Here is a 24,895-nt window from a genome sequence, read left to right on the forward strand (position 1 = left end):
TGTCCGGAGAGATAAGCGGGCAGGACACCTAGACCTGGGGCATTGTTAGGCAAGGAAAGGATGATGGCTAGGCAGTTTCTTGAGGAATGTAGATGACCCACTCCCTGGTATGTCACCATCCTGCTGACTCCATTTTGGGGAAGCTCATCTTGACCTAACATTCCAGCCTTAGGTTAATGATAAGAAATGAAGGTGGGCTGGAGAGATGGCTGGAGAGATGGCTTAGCGGTTAAGCGCTTGCCTATGAAGCCTAAGGACCCCGGTTCGAGGCTCGGTTCCCCAGGTCCCACGTTAGCCAGATGCACAAGGGGGCGCACGCGTCTGGAGTTCGTTTGCAGAGGCTGGAAGCCCTGGCGCGCCCATTCTCTCTCTTTCTCTCCCTCTATCTGTCTTTCTCTGTGTGTCTGTCGCTCTCAAATAAATAAATAAATAATTTAAAAAGTTATTAAAAAAAAAAAAAAAAAAGAGGGCCCAGTCCTGCCACGGTGCGCGGCGGGCACGCGCCGACCCTCCACCGGCTGCGGAGCCGCTATGGGCCCGCCAGGCCCCCGGCGCGGTGACGCGCAAGGACACGCTCGGAGCCAGGACTGAAACTCTCAAGATGGGTGATCAGGATCCTGGGGGCATTAGCCCCCTTCAACAGATGGTGGCCTCAGGAGCTGGGGCTGTGGTCACCTCCCTCTTCATGACACCCCTGGACGTGGTGAAGGTCCGCCTGCAGTCTCAGAGACCCTCGGTGGCCAGTGAGCTGACACCTTCCTCCAGATTCTGGAGTCTCTCTACCAAATCACCCTCCTCTCTCCAATCCCCAGGGAAATGCCTCCTGTACTGCAATGGTGTTCTGGAACCCTTGTATCTTTGCCCAAATGGTACCCGCTGCACCACCTGGTTTCAAGATCCTACCCGCTTCACTGGCACCGTGGACGCCTTTGTGAAGATTGTGAGGCATGAGGGCACCAGGACCCTGTGAGCGGCCTTCCAGCCACCTTGGTGATGACTGTGCCAGCTACCGCCGTCTACTTCACTGCCTGTGACCAACTCAAGGCTTTCCTTTGTGGCCGAGCCTTCCCCTCTGACCTCTACACACCCATGGTGGCTGGCGCACTGGCCCGATTGGGCACTGTGACAATGACCAGCCCCCTGGAGCTTGTGCGGCCCAAGTTGCAGGCTCAGCACGTGTCATACCGGGAGCTAGCCACCTGTGTCCAGTCTGCAGTGGCTCAGGGGGGTTGGCGTTCACTGTGGCTGGGCTGGGGTCCCTCAGCCCTTAGAGATGTGCCCTTCTCAGCTCTCTACTGGTTCAACTATGAGCTGGTGAAGGGCTGGCTGAATGGGCATGGACCAAACGACCAGACATCCGTGGGTATCAGCTTTGTGGCTGGTGGCATCTCAGGAATGGTGGCTGCCACCTTGACTCTACCCTTTGATGTTGTGAAGACCCAACGGCAGGTTGCCCTGGCAGCCGTGGAAGCTGTGAGAGTGAACCCCCCGGGAGCTGACTCCACCTGGATACTGATGTGGAGAATCCGGGCTGAATCGGGCACCAGAGGGCTGTTTGCAGGTTACCTCCCAAGGATCATCAAGGCTGCGCCCTCCTGTGCCATCATGATCAGCACCTATGAGTTTGGCAAAAGCTTCTTCCAGAGGCTGAACCAGGAAAAGCCTCTCGGCCACTGAGAGGGTCGAGGAGCCACCCAGCCCGTGCAGGGGTAGGGGCAGAAGACAGCCAAGTGCCTTTGCCTCAGTACTGGGGAGGAACCACACGTCCTTCCCTCCCAGCCTGGTCACCCAGGCTATCCTCACAGCTTGATTTCTGCTGTCCCCTTCCCTAAATTTTTACTTTCTCCCACCCAAGTTCAAGACCAAATGTGACAGATGCCCTTTCTTTGTGTTTCCTTTGTTTGCTGCTGTGGCTCAGTCCCAAGACCCTGGGCCTGGCTTTGTCAAAAAAAAAAAAAAAGAAATGAAGGTTCTCTAGCTGGACGTGGTGGCGCACGCCTTTAATCCCAGCACTGGGGAGGCAGAGGTAGGAGGGTCGCCATGAGTTCGAGGCCACCCTGAGACTCCATAGTGAATTCCAGGTCAGCCTGGGCTAGAGTGAGACCCTACCTCAAAAAACCAAAAAAAAAAAAAAAAAAAAAAAAAAAAGAATGAAGGTTCTCTCTTCAGGGCAAGTTGAGGAGGCAGTTTCATGGTGGCCAGAGGTGGCAGAGTGGTGAGATCGATAGCGCTAGTGTCGCATGTTGTTATGACTTGGTCCTGAGTGAAGCAGAGACCAATCTCATACCAGCCCTGTATTGTGCTGGCTTCAGGGCAGTTGCTGGCAGGCACCTGTTATAGAGAGGTGAGGGAGATGGACTCGGTGCACCCCGTGGGAAAACAGAAGAATAAGGAAGCTTGTTACTCTTGTCAAAACGCCAAGTGTAAAGGGAGGATGAGCATTCAGAGGCAAGTGATAGAGGGCTTGGGGCAAGAGAGAAGAGGCAGAGGGGCATTTCAGGATCAGGGGAAGAGTAGGAACACAAGAGAGGTTTAAGTATGAGAGTGTCCATTGGGTGGCAGTGTACTTATCCCTGGAAAAGATACGGTAAGGTTCCCACCAGGAATTGATGGTAAGACCCTACTGCTGAAGACTCCACATACTTGGGCTGGCTGCAAGGCCACTGAAAACTCCTGCTGGAACTGAGCTGATAACCTCCTCCATGTAGACCAGCTGACAGAAATCTGGAAGAAGCCATTCTACATGTAGTTTAATGGGAGAAAGAGAAAACACCATGAAGATACTCAACAGTGGACACTGCAAGCCTTATAATTGGCCAGCCAGCCCAAATGAGCCAATGGGTGTAATAGTGGCACATCTGTCATGGTGGAAACCAACTGCCCTTCAACTGGACTGGAGGCCCACTCCATGCGGGGGAATACATCCCTGATACTGAAAACTTAAAACAGCGATAGTCATGAGCCCTAGGGGTGTAACATCTGCTGATGTCTGGATAAGTGTATATACTATGCTTACCAAACTGCCCAGTTAGAACTCTTAATATTTATACCCTTATGTTAATGCTACTCTCACTTTGGGTAGAGAATCTTTTCTTTTCAGATGGCAGTGACCTTGGGATGACTCAGAAGGTATCATAATGTTGGAAAGAAGTGACTGAAGTACTGAGTAACATCTTGATCACACCTTCTAAGGCTCAGGGTCTAATGTGGAAGAGGTGGCAGAAAGAATGTAAGAGCCAAAGGAAGGGTAGGACTCCTTACAACATGCTCCTCCAGACACAAAATGGCCTGGATATCCATGACCTCATAGTGCCTGACACTACCTACATGAGATCATCATAAGAGGAGGAAAAGATCATGACATCAAAATAAAAGAGGGACTGATTGAGATGGGGAGGGGATATGATGGAGAGTGGAATTTCAAAGGGGAAAGTGGGAGGGGGAGGGTATTACCATGGAATATTTTTTATAATCATGGAAAATGTTAATAAAAATTGAGAAAAAAAAAAAAGATACGGTAAGGGCTAAGGAATGGAGGGGGCCTGAGGAATATCTCTGATTCTAGCTAAGGCAAGTGGGAAGAGCTGGGGTCAGGGTAGGTGAAGTTAATCAGAGATAGGCAGAGGCAGAAGGTATGAGTTAATGATCAAGTCTAATATTATAAGTCAGCATCAGAGAGGAATCTATTAGTCTGAATTATTGTTTATATTGTAGTTATATTTTTCTCATTGGTGATTAAGACCATGTAGGCTGCCAGAAGTAACTGTATACTTTGGAGGTCAATAATGAGTCTGCAGGAGACTTTCAGGAACCTGTGAGGAGTTCTATGACTCTCAGCATTGTCATCTGCTAGGATAAGTCAAGGTCCTCCCTCTTTTCAAAGCCCAGAGGACTGATTTTCTTCCAATGTGACTCTCCTGTTGCAGATACCCTGACTTGGAACTCATTTCTGGGTCTCCACATCATCTCTTATCAAGAAGATAGGTAACCTACCAGAGGCTAGATGTTAGCAAGTATTCCATCATATCCTGTGGCCTTCTGACCTGGAAGCAGGAACCAAAATATTGGTTATCCTTTTAACTCCAATGTTTCCAATTGACTTTGGCTTCTACATGTGGTTATTACTCACTCAGACTGTACATATCTGATTAGCAAAACACATTAATTAAAAGGGTACAGAACATACCTAGTTAGCAAAGCAGATCTGGTTAGAGAATGACACAATAGTTTAAAATAATTCTGATTAACATTTAAGTTTAGTGGTCAGGGGACAGTATAAGCTATAACTGGGATACAGGAAGCATACACATTTTTTCTTTTAAGTATCTGTCAGTTATAAGTATAGGCAGAACATTTTAGTAGCCCTGAAAACAGTATTTTATCAATAATTTTAAGGCAATTGATTTAATCTAGATATTGTATGCCAGGAAAAAGACAAGACAGTATAAAAACTTAACATCTGTGTTTGAAAACAACTTTGGTTAGTCTGTATACCAATTAAGTACCAATTACCCCTCAAACTGGAAGTAGAACAGCAATTTAAGATTATTTTTCTAGGGCAGGAAACATATTTTAAGTATCAAGATCTCTATAAGTAATGAACTTAAGATATCAGATATGAGACAGTTAATTATCTGAAACCTTGATTGAGACTGATTATACATAGCTGAAGAATAAAATAAAACTTGGTCATTGTTGTCACATTAGAGACAATATGAAAGACACAAAGTAATTTCCTAAATAAGTACTTTTTACCACTGAACAATTTTAAGGCTTAGCTAAAGAAATATTTATGATTGTTATATGAAACTTAGACAAACTATATTAACATTGTTTATATACAGTAAATTTTTCTAAGACATGGGGAACTTTTTCAGCTTTTCTAAGAACAAAACCACAATAAGTCACTTTTTATAAGACTTAGATTTTAACCTCAGTGATAATCTAGCAAAACCAGCATGAAGAAGACCAGAACCATCTTAAAATCACAGAGTTTTAGCCAGGCATGATGATGCATGCCTATTGATAGCCAAACATCATGGACTTTGTATAAACCAAATTACAATATTCTGATATCTGGAAAAGTCTGATATTAACCAAAAGTAGAGTTTATATATCTAAGGCACATGAGGCTACAGAGAGTAAACTATGATCAAAAGATCTACTGACAGAATTTAAAGTAAACAAAAAATCTAAAATATGTAGCTTACATATGAAGACATGAAAAATTTCATAATTTTTAAAGTTTATCAGAGGTGGAATGCCTTTATATAATATATATTTTATGAGGAGATTTAGCAATTTTAAAAGCTAAATAAAATGTCTATCTAATCTATAAATCAGTTTTTGAAATTACTTGAGTTATATTTAACATACCCAAAGAATAGAGGAACTGGATTAAACTGCCATGATCTAATAAAAAAGGAGACAAGTCTCATGAAAAAGAGAGGGAATGATAAACCGGGTGTAGCACACACCTTTAATCCCAGCACTCGGGAGGCAGAGGTAGGAGGATCGCCATGAGTTCAAGGCCACCCTGAGACTCCATAGTGAATTCCAGGTCAGCCTGGGCTAGAGTGAGACCCTACCTCCAAAAACCAAAATAAATAAATAAGAAGGGCTTGGAGAGACAGGCGTGGTGGTGCATGCCTTTAATCCCAGCACTTGGGAGGCAGAGGTAGGAGGATCACTGTTGAGTATGAGGCCACCCTGAGACTCCATAGTGAATTCCAGGTCAGCCTGGGCTAGAGTAAGACCTGACCTCAAAAAACCAAAACAACAACAACAACAAAAAGAGGGAATGAGCATGTCAGGGCCACATGCCACTGCAAAGGATTTCCAAAACAATTTTCAAATGCATGTTCCACTATGTGCATGTGGCTTTGCAAATAAGCACCTTTAACTGCTAAGAAGTATTTTTAATCTCTTCCAAATCAATTTAAAAAAATTTTTGGGGGGTTGGAGAGATGGCTTAGCGGTTAAGCGCTTGCCTGTGAAAACTAAGGACCCCGGTTCAAGGCTCGATTCCCCAGGACCCACATTAGCCAGATGCACAAGGGGGCGCACACATTTGGAAATCGTCTGCAGTGGCTAGAGGCCCTGGCGTGCCCACTCTCCTCTCTCTCTCTCTGCCTCTTTCTCTGTCTGTCACTCTCAAATAAATAAATAAAGATAAACCAAAAAATTAAAATTTTTTTTCTTTTATGTTTATTTGAGAGTGACAGAGAGAGAGAGAGGCAGATAGAGAGAGAATGGATGTGCCAGGGCCTCTCTCTAGCCACTGCAAACAAACTCAAGATGCACGCGTCCCCTTATGCATCTGGCTAACATGGGTCCTGGGGAATCAAGCCTCGAACAGGGGTCCTTAGTCTTCACAGGCAAGCGCTTAACCACTAAGCCATCTCTCCAGCCCTTCCAAATCAATTTTATAGAACTATATTGAATTTCAGACATACACAAAATTTTATGACACAATCTGTAACTATTCAAACCTTAACCAACTTTATAATTCTGTTTGTGGTTCTTTGGTAAACTTGTTCAGTAATGATGTAAGTTAAAATTAAAGTATTAAGACTGATTGTTGGAGGAATTGAGGAATTATAACTTACAATTATAACAACTTTGTTTAGAATTTTTCTTACTGTTCACCATGAAATAAATGGATTTTTTAAGTATGTGACAGGTAAATACTGTTTAACATTTCAAATGTGGTCTATTTACCTTATAAAATGGTGGGGGGAGAGTAAATAGTTTCTCTGTGAGATTTTTTTTTCTTTTGAGGTAGGGCCTCAGTGTAGCCCAGGCTGACCTGGAATTAACTATGTAGTCTCAGGGTGGCCTCGAACTCACAGCAATCCTCCTACCTCTGCCTCCCAAGAGCTGGGATTAAAAGCATGCACCACCACAGCTGGCAAGATTTTTTTTTTTTTTTGAGGCAGGGTTTTTCAGCCAGTTCATCTCATAACTACCAACAAAAACTTTTATCCTTATCATAACACTTTTTTAAATTTTGTTTTGTTTATTTTTATTTATTTTTTGAGAGCAACAGAGAGAGAAAGAGGCAGAGATACAGAGAGGAGAGTGGGCACGCCAGGGCTTCCAGCCACTGCAAATGAACTCCAGGCTTGTGCGCCCCTTGTGCATCTGGCTAACGTGGGTCCTGGGGAATCGAGCCTTGAACCGGGGTCCTCAGGCTTCACAGGCAAGCGTTTAACCGCTAAGCCATCTCTCCAGCCCTCATAACACTTTTAATATGACCATTTTTTTTTTTCTCAAAAGGCCTTTTGAAATAACTTTTTTTTTTTTTGGTTTTTCGAGGTAGGGTCTCACTCTGGTCCAGGCTGACCTGGAACTCACTATGTAGTCTCAGGGTGGCCTCGAACACTCGGCGATCCTCCTACCTCTGCCTCCCGAGTGCTGGGATTAAAGGTGTGCGCCACCACGCCCGGCTCCTGAAATAACTTTTTAAAAGAAAGAGTAGAACAGATTTGACTTATGCTATTTACCCAGAATAAACATATAGATTTTGGAACTTTGTTTCTTATAACTTTCCTGAAACACATTGTTAGAAATATGAAAGCAATAGCCGGGCATGGTGGCGCACGCCTTTAATCCCAGCACTCGGGAGGCAGAGGTAGGAGGATCGCCGAGCGTTCGAGGCCACCCTGAGACTACATAGTGAGTTCCAGGTCAGCCTGAGCCAGAGTGAGACCCTACCTCGAAAAAACAACAACAACAACAAAAAAAAATGAAAGCAGATTTAAATATTAGAAATCTTAAAATTTTTTTTACAAATTTAGTATCGAGTACTTTAAATTTAAACATAAATCTTGAAGCTGCTGTCTGTCAGTAGTCCCATAGCAGCATAGAAAAAAAAAAAAAAACATAAAACACTTACAGATTTCTTATAAGAAGCCCTCATAGTGACTTGGCATTCATTCAGCATCACGCTGGGGCCAGGATCCTGAGACGCCCTGGGCTTGCAGTGCCCTGGCTCTGCATGGCAGGGAAGCTAGGAAAGAGCCTTTTTTTTTTTTTTTTTTTTTTTCCTTAAATTCCAGGGAGAGCTTTGATCTTCCCTCAGGGCTATAGGCTGCTTTTCGATCCTGCCATTTTACAACTCTTTAAGAGCAGGAGAATCTTGCATCTTTTTTTTTGTCTGTGATCTGAATTACTTTTAGTGTTCCTTCTGGGGGACACTCAACAGTAAAAATTGGCTATGCCGTCTCTTACAGCGGGCTTGGTGGGAACATCCCCACAGTGAAATGGCACTGCTCAGAACGGAAGTCACTCTACAGCCTTAGGACTGTGAGCCGCGTACATATTCTCACACACACATTCATTTCAAGCGTACCTTTCATATAGATTCTAGATAACCATTTCCCCCTCACACATTCATTCATTCATTCGGATGTTATGCATTTCCACTTTAAATTTCTATTAAAATCAAACCTTATTATCAGGAGAGACTGAGGGAGCTGGAGGAGCCGGTGGGGCTGTCAGGGTCAAAAGCAGAGGGTGAGAATGAGTATGGGGGAGGGGCTAGAAGGACCTGGTTAGACAAGCAGGTAGTGCAGAGAGAAGGCCCTGCACACAGAATGAAAAACAGGGTATTTCGGACCATTTGCCTGTACATTGCCAGAAGTCTTTTAAGTCAGTGAGAATTTGGAAATCAAAAGTATCATTCTCAGGCCATTTGGATCCATTGCCCAGCTTATGGATGTGGCCAAACAGAGTTGCAGAGAAAGATAAGATGTCGTCCAAGAGTCGTAGAGGCTTTAAGTTCTTAAGGAGACAGGGAAAGAGCAAAACAAGGGTGAGAGAAAAATAAACCAGAGCGGGCTGGAGAGATGGCTTAGCGGTTAAGCGCTTGCCTGTGAAGCCTAAGGACCCCGGTTCAAGGCTCGGTTCCCCAGGTCCCACGTTAGCCAGATGCACAAGGGGGCGCACGCGTCTGGAGTTCGTTTGCAGAGGCTGGAAGCCCTGGCGCGCCCATTCTCTCTCTCTCCCTTTATCTGTCTTTCTCTCTGTGTCTGTCGCTCTCAAATAAATAAATAAATAAATAAATAAATTAAAAAAAAAAATAAAAATAAAAAAAATAAACCAGAGCTTAAGCTGGGTTTACACAGAGCACCAATATGACCCCCTGCCCTGTTAGGGTGAACGGGGCCTGCACCTCCCACGTGGGCAGAGGCCACACAGGTCGCAACTGTCAGCTTTTTAGCCTGTTAGAGGGCGAGGCGGGCACCTGTGCTCCTGATGGCAAAAGCTGCTGGCTATGGAAGATGAGAGCTCAGGAGGGAGAGGGAGAGGGGGTGTCCCGAGATGGTGCAACTGAACTAAAAGGCGCCCCTTAGGGTGCGGTAGACCAGGTAGCCATAGACCCAAGGTGTCCAGAGTGTGTCTTTCTGGAGCCCAGGGGTTGGGCTGTAGCCTGGCGTGCCAGCACAGCTTCCGAGAGGAAGGGTGAACCCGGAGAGCAGGCCAACCCGAGAGGGACACTTACCAAGAAGGGAGATGAGGAAGGGAAGAGGAGTGAGGACAAATCGTAGAGGGTGTGAGAGCCTGTACCAGACAGAGATGGCCCGAGGCCTTTAGAGCGTCAAATGGCAGCTCAGTGGTCTGGTCATGGGAAAAGTAGGTCTGGCTGATCAAGAGGGCAACTGGGATCCTCTTCCGAGTCACAAGCACCAGAAGTAAGATTCAGGAATGACCAAGACCAGGCAGTCCCCTCTGAGGCAAAGATGGAATCTTTTATTCAGGAAAAACACTGGCTGCCAGGACTGACTCTCAAAAGTGGAGCAGTCCAAGTGGCTACATTTTAATAAGAATGAAAACAGTTTTCACAACACCATGAAGGTAGTCTGCATTGGACAGTGAATGAAACCATATGGCATTCCTTTTGGCCAAGAGTACTGCTATAAAGAAAAGCCTTTGTAGCCGGGCGTGGTGGCGCACGCCTTTAATCCCAGCACTCGGGAGGCAAAGGTAGGAGGATCGCCGTGAGTTCGAGGCCACCCTGAGACTACATAGTGAATTCCAGGTCAGCTTGAGCAGAGTGAGACCCTACCTCGAAAAACCAAAGAAAAAGAAAAAAGAAAAAAAGAAAAGCCTTTGTGAACAAGGGGTCCTTCAGCTGCGGCCTTGTGAGGCAGACCAGCTCCTATGCCATGGTTGTAGGCCGCAGCAGCTAAGTCAGTGAAAACTGAGCTAGCTGTGTTAGGGACAGCTTTTAAAATAAGGCATGATGAAGTCCCTCGTGTTGCTGAGGTACATTTGCTTGCTACCCTCTTGGCCTGTGTCTGGCACCTATATCCTTGATGATTCTTTTTGATCTATTCTGTATTTTTTTTTTAAATAAAATATGGAAAGCAGAAAAAAAAAAAAAGTGGAGCAGTCCATTTCGGATTACAGATAGTGGGCTTCAATACAGCTCTTCAATTGGGGATAGGTAAGGAAGGGGAAAGTAAAAGAAAGGTTTCTTTATGGGAAGGGATAATGACCGGGCAGTTACTTGAGGAATGTGGATGACCCACTCCCTGGTATGTCACCATCCTGCTGTCTTCGGTGACTCCATTTTAGGGAAGCCCATCTTGATCTAAGAACCTTGAACTCATGGAGATTTACCTACCTCTGCCTCCCCAGTGCTGGAATTAAAGGCAGGTGCCACCGTGCCTGACCAAAATAGAAATTATTCATGTGTGTGAGAGAGAAACAGCCGGAGACTACAGGGCTTAGTTAGAAAGGAATCCAATTTCCCATATTGACAGAATTGTCCCGGAAGAGCTTACTGAAAAGTAGGTTCTGGGCTGGAGAGATGGCTTAGCGGTTAAAGTGTTTGCCTACAAAGCCTAAGGACCCAGGTTTAATTCCCCAAAACCCATGTAGGTCAGGCATATGGCGTTCATTTGCAGTGCCTGGAGGCCTTGGTGCACCCATTCTCTATCTCTACCTGCCTCTTCCTCTCTCTAATAAATAAATAATGAATACAAAAAGAAAGAAAGAAAAGTAAAGTAAAATAGCCAGGCGTGGTGACCATTCCTTTAATACCAGCCCTCGGGAGGCAAAGGTAGGAGGATCGCAGTGAGTTCAAGGCCACCCTAGGAATACAGAGTGAATTCAAGGTCAGCATGGGCTAGAGTGAGACCCTACCTCGGGAAAAGGAAGGAAGGAAGGAAGGAGGAGGGAGAGAGAGAGGGAGGAAGGGAGGGAGGAAGAGAAGCAGGTCCTTTCCCCCACTCCTCTGTTGCACCACCTTTGTTATAAATCTGTTGTCTCTATTTTCTTCCATCTTGGGAATCTATCCTTGCACTGCCTTATTTCTGAAGTGCCAAGACTCCCTACCCGGGGTCAAGACCCTCAGGATGTCACCCAGAGATCCGCCGCAAAGAACCGAGATGGTCACTCTGATGCAATTAGCAGCAAGTTTCCTTTATTGTAGTGCAAGCCAAGGCCTGGACCCAGTCTCCACACAGACCCACGCAGTGGGTGTGAGAGAGTGAGCCCTGACTCGGGGCAGGGGCAGGGGTTATAAAGGCAAAAACCACAATTCTGTGTAACACACGACCTTTGCATTGATTGGGTATTTGGGGTCCCATGGTTAGGGACTTTCTGATCATGGCCAGGGGTTTTACAGATCTAACCACCAAGTTGGGCCGGGGCTTTCGGTGGTAAAATGTCCTCCCCCCCCCGCCCCAGTTCCCAGTATCTGCAAGGGAGGGGGATTTCTCGGAACTCAAGCTGAGCATACTGACTACAATGGCTACCTGTTTAATATGGCAGTACTACTGTCAGCTGGAGTGCTGGCAAGCAGGGTTACCGAAGCTAAGGGCAACATGTTTATTCCTTAGATCTTATATTCCCCCCTCTTTATGTTTCTTGAGGAGCCAATCTTGGTTCCTTATATGTTGTCAGGCTCACGAACAGCAACAGTATGGTATTGAGCCTTGAGAACCATCAATTGGACTGAATTAACACAGTCTTTGACAAATCTGACAAGCCTATTAAGTATGCAGGGCCCTATGGTGAGTATAACTAAGAAAATAGCTAAAGGTCCTATTAAGGCAGATATTAAAGTAGTAAACCATGGAGAGTGGTTAAACATGGACTCAAACCAGCCTTGAGAGTTTTTTTGTTCTCGTTTTCTTTTTGCTAGACCACCTTTGCCATGGAATCTTTAACCACATCTGAATGATCCACATAAAAAGAGCATTCTTCTCCCAAAGCTGCACAGAGACCACCTTGTTGAAGAAAAAGTAAATCTAGCCCTCTTCTGTTCTGTAATACTACCTCAGATAGAGAGGTCAGTGACTCCAGAAGGTGAGAGGCTGAAGTCTCTGTCCTCTCTATGTCTGCATCAATAGCTGTCCTCAGGCTGGAGTAATAACTTTTCTGAGTAACTAGGGCTGCCGTGCCCACCCCAGCTAGTCCAGCCCCAAATATAAGGCCTATAGTGAGAGCCGTGATGGCCTCTCGTTTAGTTCTTCTCAGCTGTGGTCGTTCCAAACGGGTAAATAACTCATCCTCTGTATGGTAAAGGAGCCTGGGCACCAGTGTAACCAACACACAAAAATCTCATGACTGATTAAGAACTTTTAGCTGGACACAGGGAGTTAACCCCGTGGAACATGCCCACCACCTATCGGGGGGGAGGGAGAAGATAGGCAGACAGGTGATCAGGCAAAGTTGGGTCTGATCCAGGGGCACTGTTCCTATACACAGTCCCTGTCCAGTGACAGACGTTAAAGTTAACTGGGCTTTTTGTTGCCATCTACAACTAGAAGCATCATTAGCACTTGTATAATTACCATGTCCTGCAATGCCCTCATAATATGGGGGCTGAATGTCATAGCAAAGCCAACAAGCAGTAGTAGATTCGGGTACAGAAGCATTTAAAAATCTGTAGGAGTGGGCTGGAAGAGATGGCTTGGCGGTTAAGCGCTTGCCTGTGAAGCCTAAGGACCCCGGTTCGAGGCTCGGTTCCCCAGGTCCAACGTTAGCCAGATGCACAAGGGGGCGCTCACGTCGCTCACGTCTGGAGTTCGTTTACAGTGGCTGGAAGCCCTGGCGCACCCATTCTCTCTCTCTCCCTCTATCTGTCCTTCTCTCTCTGTCTGTCGCTCTCAAATAAATAAATAAGTAATTTAAAAAAAAAATCAGTAGGAGTGCTCTAAAAGGTCAAGGACGGGGTTGCTTTCAGAGGGGTGGTTAAGGGTGGGGACAGGGGGAGTAAGGGAAATAGGGGAAGGGTCGATGGAGGGGGGTGAAGTAGGCAATGGTTAAGGCCTGGGGAGCACAGATAAAGGCCGGGCCAGAACTTCATTTGGGCCTACAGGTGGACTTCTAGGGTAAGAAACGTGTAAACGTGCTCCCAGGAGGCCTGCTTCATGTGAGCTCCAGCCACTTTGGTACAGTTTCACCCCCCAAATTAATCCTTGTTGCCACCTTTGATCTTGTTTGCCACGATCAGTAAAGGAAAGTTTAATCGGGTTACAGCGTCCCTTTCCATCCCTTTCTGAGAGTCCTCTTAGAGGACCCGATTGTACTTTTAAACAAGGGGGTTTGGGACCTCTGGTTATGTAAATTAAATCATCCTTTTTTGGTGCCTCCCACCATATGTCAACTGTGGAAACACAGGCCCCTGATTTACAATAATAACTTTCAGTTCCCCCACACTCTTTACGATGTTTTTTGTCAGTTATATATCCTGGGCAAACATAAAAATTGTGGTTTTGGAGGAACCATCTACAAAAGATACCTCAATAAAGGTTCCCAGCTCAAAATATAATTCTGGGAACCAAGTCCAGAGGGGGTATATATACCAGTGGTAGAATTTAAAGTCTCTGAGGTGGCTACACTGTGCATCTCCCATGTTAGATTTAAGGGAACATGTGGGTTAGGGGCAATACACACAATTGGTAACATGAGAACCATCACAAGCCTCCAGGGGCTGTAGTTTGAGATGTAACATCTCAGTGGAGACGAAGCTTGAGTGGATCTTCTGGATCTGGGTGACTCGTCCAGGCATCTCTGGCCTTCCAGGGGACTGCCTTTACGTGGGCCCAATGGATCCATGTTATACCGTCCACCTTTACAGCCGTAGGAGTAGTCAACATGATGTAAGGACCCTTCCATCTGGGTTCCAGACTTCTCCGCTGGTATCTCCTGACAAACACTTTGTCTCGTGGCTGAAACTTGTGGGGCTTTGGGGGAACAACAGTTTCATAACCAGCTCTTAGGTGGGGCCAGACCTTTTTATGGGCAAGCTGTAAGCGCTTTAAATGAATTAGGTCTTGGTTGTCCATCTGCGTTAGGAGATCGGTCTGGAGGCTCAGGATGATGGGAGGAGGTACTCCAAACACTATTTCAAAAGGGGTTAGACACATGTGATATGGGGAATTCTGGACCCTAAACAGAGCAAAGGGGAGGAGAGCCACCCAATCCAAGCCCGTCTCCAAAGGCAATTGAGTCAAAGTCTCCTTCAAAGTTCTATTCATTCTCTCTACCTGTCCTGAACTCTGAGGGCGATAAGCACAATGTAATTTCCAATTGGCCCCCAGAGCAGTGGCTACTCCCTGACTTACCTGTGATATAAAAGCTGGTCCATTATCTGAACCTAAAGAGACTGGGAAACCATACCTGGGCAGTATTTCTTCTAGTATCTTCTTAGCAACAACCTGGGCAGTTTCAGTCTTAGTGGGGAAAGCTTTCTATCCATCCAGAGAAAGTATCTACAAACACTAAGATACTTGTATCCTGACTTTCTAGTCTTAATTTCAGTAAAGTCCAATTCCCAGTAGGCCCCTGGTCTAGTTCCTCTTAGCCTAGTTCCTGGATTGGAGGGAAGAGCAGTAGCATTAGTCATACAGTAAGGCTGGCAATTAGACACAATTCGTTCAATAATTTGGCTAATGCCCCGTATTTTTAAGTGGGAGTTTCTCAGTAACTTCTGCATCCGCCTGATTCCCAAGTGAGTGGAGTGATGGACCTTCTTTAGAATTCTTTGTCCCAGTCTTTGGGGTAAAAATTAGGCGGCCATTCTGTTTTCCACCAGTCATCTGATTTATTAGTTCCTTTTAGTTGACTAATCCAAGCAAGATCCTCTGTAGAATATTTAGGGACATCAGGGAGTTTTCTGCTTCCGGGGTCAACCAGGACAGGGGTCACCACCTTAGCAGCGAGGGCTACTTGTTTAGCTGTCTGATCACTAAGTTGCTGCCCAGGGGAATTAGTCCGTCCCCTTTCTGATGTCCTAGCCACCTGAGTGGGACCCCAGAGGGCTTGGAGCAGATCCAGAATTTCTTGTTTATTTTTAATAGTTTTTCCTTCTGCGGTTAAAAGTCCCCTTTCCCTGTATATTGCTCCATGGACATGAGCCGTAGCAAATGCATACCGCCTGTCTGTGTATATATTTAATTTTTTGTTGGTTCCCAGTTGTAAGGCTTTAGTGAGGGCTAGGAGTTCTGCCCTCTGGGCTGAGATGCCCATTGGAAGGGGTTCCGCCCAAATAACATCTGCCCCTGAAGCGACTGCTGCCCCCGCATACCTGTGTCCATCTTTGATGAAGCTGCTGCCATCCGTGAACTAGCCCCCAAATTAAGTGCCAAGACCCCCTACTCAGGGTCAAGACCCTCAGGATGTCACCCAGAGATCGGCCGCAAAGAACCGAGATGGTCACTCCGATGCAATTAGCAGCAAGTTTCCTTTATTGTAGTGCAAGCCAAGGCCTGGACCCAGTCTCCACACAGACCCACGCAGTGGGTGTGAGAGAGTGAGCCTCGACTCGGGGCAGGGGCAGGGGTTATAAAGGCAAAAACCACAATTCTGTGTAACACACGACCTTTGCATTGATTGGGTATTTGGGGTCCCATGGTTAGGGATTTTCTGTTCATGGCCAGGTGTTTGACAGATCTAACCACCAAGTTGGGCCGGGGCTTTCGGTGGTAAAGTGTCCCCTCGCCTCAGTTCCCAGTATCTGCAAGGGAGGGGGATACTGACTAAAATGGCTACCTGTTTTAATATGGCAGTACTACTGTCAGCTGGAGTGCTGGCAAGCAGGGTTACCGAAGCTAAGGGCAACATGTTAATTTCTTAGCTCTTACATTGTCCACGGCGTAGTTGGACTGTACTCATTGATGGACCAGGTTCTCCCACCTCTCCGCTCACACTCAGATAGTTTTGAAGCTGGGACGGCTCAGGCACACCATCCATGCAAACGCCCAAGGAGTGCGTGGGTCGGGGCTGCGAGCAAGGCTGCTGGGGGAGAGGAGAGCCGAGCCAGCATCCTTTCTGTTTCCATGGCATCCTCCCAAAGGAACATAGAGTCACAGTGTCCATCACCCTGCAGGGAGATTAATCATGCGTCTGCGCGATCCCTCGTCACTCGCCACCCCCAGGGGGGACAGACACCACAAAACCCAGACACGAGGCCGGGTAAGAAAACACTTCGCTGCACTAGCCTTCCCTCACAGGTCAAGGACGCTAGGTCTGCATCGGCCCAGCGGATCCTGTCCTCGGAGAACACGCCACGGGCGGTGACGAAGGCCGGGGGACACCCGAAGGGGCTGGAGACCCTACACCGCCACCTCGAGTGTTTATAAGGAGAAGACACAAACAACCTCACAGGCTGCACCGCTCAACCAAGACAAACACCCCCGGGGTTTCCGAGCGCCAAACACAGAGCCTTCTGGAACCCCAACCCGCGGTTCTTGGTCGTGACCAATTGGAGCCCACGGACTCCTGTCTCCCCGCCTCCCGGGCTCAATCCCGCCATTTCATTCGCTGCTGCGCAATCACGCGTCACTCTGCGCAACTAGCCAATAAGAGGAGGCGTCGGGGCGCGCGTGGAGTGGGCGGGGCTTCTAGGCGCGCGGGTTGCCGCTGCGCCCCGCCCTGCAGCAGTAGCCTCGGGAGTCTTCGGGTTCTTCCGTCCGCTTCCCTTCTGGGTCCTGCCGTGGTTAAAGTCTCCCTTCACACGCTTGTGGTTTTTTTTTTTTTTTTCTCCTGACTCTCGCGCCTGCTCACTGAGATTCCCGGGAACCCCTTCCCTGAAATGTAAGCGTGTTGAGAGAGAGGGGAGGGAAGTCCCGTAGGTCAGCTCCGCCCGGTTACAACTCGAGGTGGGCAGTCCCCTAAACAGGGATTTTTTTTTTTTTAAAGACTAATTTTAGAAAAAGATGAGTGAGGTCCCACCGAGATTTGAACTCGGATCGCTGGATTCAAAGTCCAGAGTGCTAACCATTACACCATGGGACCTGCTGGCGGCTTTAGGCGACAGGGAGCCTTCTCTAGTAACGTAGGGTTGGGCAACCTTTTCAAAGTTTGGTTGCATCCCGGACTCACCCGGCTCCAATCCTGGGTCCCGGGCCGGGGCTGTCCGCGGCGCACGGAAACGGAGCGACAAAGGTTCCCCCTGTGCCCTGGCGTTCCGAACGTTCCAGGCCCGCGTAGCGTCACCTCTTCCTGCCGCTCTCCCCGCGCTCCTCCAGGGGCCCAGGCCCGCGCCCCAGAAGGCCCGAGGGTGGCCGGAGAGGATGCTGGGTCGGACTGAGTCCGGAAAAAGCTCCGCACTCCGAGCAGGAAGTTCGGTTCATGCAGCCCGGGGATTCTACTTGTTTATTTATTTATACACATAAATAAAAAAAAAATCTATATATATAACGAGGCCTGTGGTGACGACGCTTTGGCCAAGCGGGGAAGGAAGCGGGCCGGCGCCTTGTGGGACAGCGGTTCAAAGCCCTGGCGTAGTTGGGCTGCGCAGGGGGAGACGCAGAGTGCGGCCCCCACCCGATCCTTGTGGCTCCAGCTCGGGGGATGTTTCCTCTTAACCCCCTCCCCCCACTTCCGTGTGCTTCCAAACCGGCTCTCTGGGATCTGCTGGCGTTCAAAAGTGTTTAAAGGACAGGCACATGATGGGCGAGACAGCTCCCTTTAATCGCTTATCCTACAGATCAGTTAAAAAAAAAAAAAAAAAGGCTGAAGGTTTTGCTGCCATGTTTCATGTCTTTTGCAGGTCTGTCTGGTAACTGCATTTACATGCCATTTCATCTTTGAGACCTTATTCTGTTGGGCCAACATACACGTTCAAGGTTATGTTCTAAGCTGTGCACAGTACAGGGAAAGTTGGTAGTGTCATACTGTGCAAGGATTTAGGGAATAATAACATTGTACTGAGATGAAAGACAAAAATAAGATCCACCCAAGAATCTAATTCCCAGTTAGTGGGTATAGTAAGACCCCACTTTTGTACAAACGTAAAAGTTATACACATGTGTAGTGAACACTTGTCATTTGTTTTGCACATCCTTCTTCAGGAATCCAACATTGTGGGAATCTGAATGACAGGCAAGGCTGTACCCGAAGGCACATAAATTCTCTCCAGGCAGCTTGAAGCCAGAGTGGAAAGTGTATGTCTTTAGCTTGGGCAGTTAAGACTTAGAATCCAAAATACAGAAGCTGGGACATTTTAGAATTTGTCCGATGCGGGTGATGGCTATGACTGACACCAATGTCCCTAAGGCAGTGAGGTGGCCATGCCATGTCCACTGGCACCCCAACTGGTATACCAAGCAGACTGCTAAGGACCCTGACTTTGTCATTATTCACTGGAGTGATAACCACATCAACAGTGGGGCTCAGACCCTTCTACCAACCCTCTTATTCACCCAGCCCAGCAGTGAAAACTTAGGGTCATGGGAGGTGGTTTCCTATTTCTGCCTCCCAAGTGGGGGGGATTAAAGGTGTGTGCCACTACATCCAGCTCCAGCTCAATTATCAATTTTAAGCAATAAAACAGAATAGGAAGATAAAACCAGTTTAACATAAATCCACAGTGTATGACATCCTAAAGATAGCATCTCATGCCAAGTGTGGTGGTGCACGCCTTTAATCCCAGCATTTGGGTGGCAGAGGTAGGAGGAACACCAGGAGTTCAAGGCCACCCTGAGACTACACAGTTTCAGGTAGGCCTGGGCTGCAGTGAGACCCTACCTGGAAAAAAAACAAACAAACAAAAAATGGCATCTCATGATAGAAAAGTCTAGGATATGCCATATTTGGTAGTAGCGCTTGCCTAGATGTAGGAGGATCAAGAGTTCAAAGTCATCCTCAGATAAATAGTGAGTATGAGGCCAGCCCTGCCTCCAAGAACAAAAAAGTGTCCTGCCTGGCGTGTGTTGCCCACCATTAATCTAAGCCTTTGGGAGGCAGAAGTAGAATTGTTGTGACTAAAGAGTGAATTCCAGGTCAGCCTGGGCTAGACTGAGACCCTACCTCAAAATGAAAGAAGTCCAGGAAAGAGACTAAAGATATTCTTCAACCAAGAATGGTGGTACACACCTTTAATCCCAGCACTCAGGAGGCAGAGGCAGGAGGATCTCTGTTCAAGGCCAGTCTAAAACTACATAGTGAATTCCAGGTCACCCTGAGCTACAGTGAGTGAGACCCTACTTTAAAAAACTGGTTTAGGGCTGGAGAGATGGCTTAGCGATTAAGGCCCTTACATCTGGAGTTCATTTGCAGTGGCTAGAGGCCCTGGTGTGTCCATTCTCCTTATCTGCCTCTCAAATTAAAAAAAAAACAAACAAAAACTGGTTTCAGGTCCAATTCCCAACAACCCACAAAAGCCAGATATACAAGGCAGTACATGTATCTGGAGTTCGTTTGCAGTGGCTGCAGGCCCTGGCATATCCATTCTCTTGCCTCTTTCTCTCTCAAATAAAATAACTAGCCAGCACTTGGGAGGCAGAGGTAGGAGGATCATGAGTTCGAGGCAACCCTGAAACTACAGTGAATTCCAGGTCAGTCTGGGCTACAGCAAGACCTTACCTCAAAAAAAAAAAAAAATTATGTTAAGGGCTGAGGAAATAGCTTAGCAATTAAAGATACTTGCTTACAAAGTCTTACAGATGGGGTTCAATTCCCCAGTATGCACATAAAGCCATGTGTCTGGAGTTCATAGCGGCAAGAGACCCTGGCACACCCATTCTCTGTTCTCAAATAAGCAAATATATTTATCCACTGAGCCATCTCCCCAGCCAAGTAAGTATACTTTAAAAAAAAAAAAAATCCCTTGGGACTGGAGAGATGGCTTAACTATCAATATGCTTGCCTGGAAAGCTTAAGGACCCAGGTTCGATTCCCCAGTACCACATACGCTGGTGGCACATGCATCTGGAGTTGCAGTGGCTAGAGCTAGAGGCCTTGGTGTACCCATTCTCTCATCACTCTTTTTTTCTTTTCTTTTCTCTCTCTCTCTCTCTCTCTCTCTCTCTCTCTCTCTCTATATATATATATATATATATATATATATATATATTTTTTTTTTTTTTTTTTTAAGGTAGAGTCTCACTCTAGCCCAGGCTGACTTGGAATTCATTACTGAGTCTCAAGGGGGTCTCGAACTCATAGAGATTCTCCTACCTCTACCTCTCGAGTGCTGGGATTAAAGACATGTGCCACCACACCTGGCCTCCATTTTCTACCTCTTGCTCAAGTAAATAAGGTGCGACCTTTGAATCCTAGTACTTTCCGGAGGCAGAGGTAGGAGGATCACCGTGCCTGAACTACAGTTAGACCCTACCTCAAAAACTGAGAAAAAGGCCAGGTGTGGTGGTGTACTCCTTTAATCCCAGCACTAGGGAGGCACAGGTAGGAGGATTGCTATGAGTGAGTTCAAGGCCAGCCTGAGAATACATAGTGAATTCCAGGTCAGCCTTGGCTAGAGTGAGACCCTACCTCAACAGCAACCGCCCCCCAACCCAAAAAAAAGAAAGAAAGAAAAAGAAAGTCTCAAGGACAAAGGAAGCATCTTTGTATTTTTTTCAGGGATAGATAGGAAGATTTACTGCATGTGACTCAGCCATTGTACTACTGTTAGAAGCCAGGAGCCACTAGATAGGACTCCAGATCATAATTAGGTGACCTTGGGTATATTTGGCAACAGGGGACTGGTCTTGCTTCCCCACTTGGTCTTGGTCTCAGGTAGCAAGGCACTTTTTTTTTTTTTTTTTTTTTTTTTTTGTTTTTCAAGGTAGGCTCTTACTGTAGCTCAGGCTGACCTGGAATTCACTATATAATCTCACCATGGCCTCAAACTCATGGTAATCCCTTCTACCTCTGCCTCCTGAAAGGCAGAATTAAAGGCGCACGTGCCACCACACCAGGCTAGCAAAGGACTTTTTAAATGACTGCATTTACTTTGTTTTTTTTTGTTTACATTACTTATTATTTGCCTGCATAGAAAGAGACAGAGAGAACTGGCACGCCAGGGACTCCAGCCAGTGCAAAGAACTCCAGATACATGGGCCACTTTTTGCACCTGGCTTTACTTGGGTACTGGGGAATCAAACCAGGGTCATAGGCTTTGCAGGCAAGCACCTTAACTGCTGAGCCTTCTCTCTAGCACCTATGTTTTTATTTATTTATTTATTTTTGTCTAGGTAGGGTCTTGCACTGGCCCAGGTTAACCTTGGATTCACTATGAAGTCTCAAGCTGGACTCGAACTCACAGTGATCCTCCTACCCCTGCCTCCCCAGTACTGGGATTACTCCCCAGCACTCCACCTTCAAGAAGACAAGATCTGATCGGCCCTTGGTTCCAGGTGCCCTGTGCATTTGAACCAGGACAGTTCCTGGGGAAGAGAGCGGCAGACACCCTGCCAGGGCTACAGCTGACTGCTCTTCCCCATGGCAGCGGATATTTCTAGGAATGCAGAACATACTGTGCCTGAGCCTAATGATGGTAAGCCTGTCAAGAGGGAGCTGTAAAATAGGTTATAGCTGCCATTGGAGTGTCCAATTCCCCAACCCCCAAGCCAAAATATTCCAAAATTAAAGTCAAGGGGCTGGGAAGATTGCTTAGTGGTTAAAGGTACTTGCTTGCAAAGCCTACTGACCCAGGTTGGATTCCCAAGTACCCATATAGAGCCAGTTGCACAATGTGGCCCACGTGCTTGCAGTTCTTTACAGTGGCAAGAGACCCTGGCATGTCCATTTTCTCCTCTCTAGCAAATAAATATAAATATTTGTAAAACTAGTCAAGAAAACAAAATACTTAAAAAATATTACAGTCAAACCAGATATAATGGCTCATACCTATAATCCCAGCAGTGTGGAAACTGAAGTTGGAGGACTGCCACATGGTTGAGACTAGCCAGGGCTACACAGTATATTGCAGACCATTCTGTCTCAATCAGAATCAGTCCCAAACTAGAGGGAGACCCTATCTCCAAAAAAAAAAAAAAAAAAAGAGAGAGAGAGACTTGTTTTGTTAACATTTTATTTATTAACAGAGGCTCATGAAGCCCAGGCTGGCATCCACCCAGTGGCAAACTACCTTAGTTTCCAAGTGCTGGAATTACAAGTGTGTACCACACATTTGGCCATGGATAACATTATTTTATAGAGTTAATTTTTTTTGTTTTGTTTTTTGTGGTAGGGTTTCATTCTGATCCAGGCTGACCTGGAATTCACTATGTAGTCTGAGGGTGGCCTCAAACTCATGGCAATCCTACCTCTGCCTCCCAAGGGCTGGAATTAAAGGCATGTGCCACCATGACCAGCTTTTTTTTTTTTTTTTTTTAATGAATTGGCATCCCAGGGCCTCCACCCACTACAACCGAACTCCAGATGTGTGCACCACCTTGTGTGTCTGGCTTATGTGGGATCTGGAGAGTCGAACATGGGTCCTTAGGCTTCACAGGCAAGTGCCTTAACTGCTAAGCCATCTCTCCAGCCCTTGTTGCTGTTTTGTTGTAGTCTCAGGCTGGCCTCGAACTCAGTGATCCTCCTAACTCTGTCGCCCAAATACTAGGATTAAAGGTGTTTACCACCATGTCCAGCATATTTTAAATACTTTAAATTTTTATTTACTTATAAGTAGAGATAGAAGAGACAGAGAGAATGGATGCACTAGGACCTCCAACTGCTACAAAAGAATGCCCTTTGTGCATCTAGCTTTAACTGGGTACTGGGGAACTGTTCCAAACTTAGTATGTGTGCTGTTGAAGCAAGTACTGGTACTGGGGAATTGAACCTGGGCCCTTAGGCTTTGCAGGCAAGTGCCTTACCCATTGAGCCATCTCTCCAGTCCCGATTTTTAAGTATTTTTACTTACATATTTGCAAGCAGAGACAGACTGTCAGAGAGAATGGCTATGCCAGGGCCTCCAGCCGCTGCAAACGAACTCCAGAAACAGGTGCCACATTGTGCATCGAGCTCTATGTAGGTACTGGGGATTTGACTCAGGGGTCATTAGGCTTTGCAGGCAAACACCCTAACCACTGAGCCATCTTTCCACTCCCTTTTTAATTTTTAATATTTTTATTACTTATTTTTATTTATCTGAGAGAAAGAGGCAGATAGAGAGACACAGAGAGAGACAGAGAATGGGCATGTCAGAGCCCCAGCCTCTGGGAAAGAACTTCAGATGCATGCACCCCTTGTGCATCTGGCTTTTGTGGGTTCTGGGGAATCAAACCTGGGTCCTTTGGCTTTTCAGGCAAGTGCCTTAACCACTAAGCCATTTCTCCAATCCTAGTAGTTTTATTTTTTCTCTTTTTTGGGGAGATGGGGGAGACATAGTCTCCATCTGTCGCCCAGGCTGTCCTGAACCCACTAAGTTAACTGGGCTAGGTGGTGCACTCTTTTAATCCTAGCACTCCGGAAGCTGAGGTAGAAGGATCTCTGTGAGTTTGAAGCCAGCCTGGACTACACAGTGAGTTCCAGGTCAGTTGGGTTAGAGTGAGACCCTGCTTCAAAACACAAAAGAACCTGCTGGGTATGGTGCTGCATATCTTCAGTCCCAGCAACTCAAGAGGCAGAGGCAGAATGAGTTCCAAGGCCACAATGAGACTACATAGTGAGTTCCAGGTCCACCTGGGCTAGAGTGAAACCCATCTTCAAAACAAACAGCCGAGCGTGGTGGCACACACCTTTAATCCCAGCACTCAGAAGGCAGAGGTAGGTGGATCGCCGTGAGTTCAAGGCCACCCTGAGACTCCATAGTGAATTCCAGGTCAGCCTGGGCTAGAGTGAGACCCTACCTAGAAAAACCAAAAAAACAAACACACAAACAAACAAAAATCACAGTTTAAAGGCTTAATTTTAATAAGAAATCATTCATACAATCATGTCAGTTGGTTGCTTATGATCAGCTACGGTTAAGTTTTGTTTCCAGCTAACCTAAGAATGTACCAGGAATGATCCACATTAAGTTTCACTTGTCTGTGGCTTACAAAAGCTTATGGCTGTCTTTAAAGCTCAGTTCCTTGTGTTTGCTCCGAAGTTTTTCAGTTTCAGTATTTTTCTTTAATCGCATTGAACATCCACACAGTTACCCAAGAGAAGAACTGACAACATGTTCCACGCATGGCCCGTCCACAGCTACTGTTCTCTCACCACGGTCACCCATCAGCTCTCTACTTACTGTTCGCTTACCAGAGTCTAGTTTTGGCAGCCCTCACCATCAGTTCCACGGCGGTGTGAGCCAGGCTGCAAGTGGCAAGTTAAGGACCCCGGCTATTCACGTTTTCTTTTCTTTTCTTTTTTAACTTTTCTGAGCCATGTTTTTTAAGAAGTAGTTTTATTTACTTGAGAGTAGGGGCGTCACTGCATATGAATTCTAGATGAGTGTGCTACTTGGTTCATCCATCTTTACTTGAGTACTTAGGAACTGAATCAAGACTAGCCTCTTTAAACCACTGAGTCATCTCCCCTGTCCTCATGTTATCTTGAATCTACAAAACAGACCCACATAAAAACATATGATTAAAAAAAAAAAACAAACATATGATTCATATTTCTGATTACAGAATTTTCGCCAGTCTTCTAGGACCCTGCCACCATTCTCTTGATGGAGGTCATAAACCAGCAAATTCTTTTTTTGTTTGTTTTGATC

General features: G+C 46.4%; 2 protein-coding genes, 1 long non-coding RNA gene and 1 other non-coding gene across 4 annotated transcripts in view; 1 reads left to right on the forward strand and 3 right to left on the reverse strand.

Annotated features, from left to right (window-relative positions):
* The first annotated feature begins 527 nt into the window (after positions 1 to 527).
* LOC123463437 (solute carrier family 25 member 39-like) lies at positions 528 to 1,877 on the forward strand. The gene is given in 2 exon segments (XM_045158913.1): positions 528 to 965; positions 968 to 1,877. Coding segments are annotated over 2 exon segments (1,074 nt in total). The 5' UTR covers positions 528 to 601; the 3' UTR covers positions 1,678 to 1,877.
* Positions 1,878 to 15,686: 13,809 nt separating this feature from the next.
* Positions 15,687 to 16,610, reverse strand: LOC123463499. The gene is made up of 2 exons (XR_006638976.1): positions 16,468 to 16,610; positions 15,687 to 16,339 (listed from the first exon to the last, which is right to left on the reverse strand). It is a non-coding gene; the product is annotated as an uncharacterized LOC123463499 (long non-coding RNA).
* A 571-nt stretch (positions 16,611 to 17,181) lies between these two features.
* Positions 17,182 to 17,253, reverse strand: Trnaq-uug. Its single transcript has one exon. It is a non-coding gene; the product is annotated as a tRNA-Gln (tRNA).
* A 6,828-nt stretch (positions 17,254 to 24,081) lies between these two features.
* B4galnt2 (beta-1,4-N-acetyl-galactosaminyltransferase 2) overlaps positions 24,082 to 24,895 on the reverse strand; it is a 67,893-nt gene continuing 67,079 nt past the window's right edge. Inside the window, exon 12 of the mRNA XM_045159240.1 lies at positions 24,082 to 24,734. The gene's annotated coding sequence lies outside the window, so the exon portion shown is untranslated. The remainder of the gene's footprint in view (positions 24,735 to 24,895) is intronic.

Source organism: Jaculus jaculus, chromosome 9, assembly GCF_020740685.1.
Source record: "Jaculus jaculus isolate mJacJac1 chromosome 9, mJacJac1.mat.Y.cur, whole genome shotgun sequence".
NCBI classification, from domain to species: Eukaryota; Metazoa; Chordata; class Mammalia; order Rodentia; family Dipodidae; genus Jaculus; species Jaculus jaculus.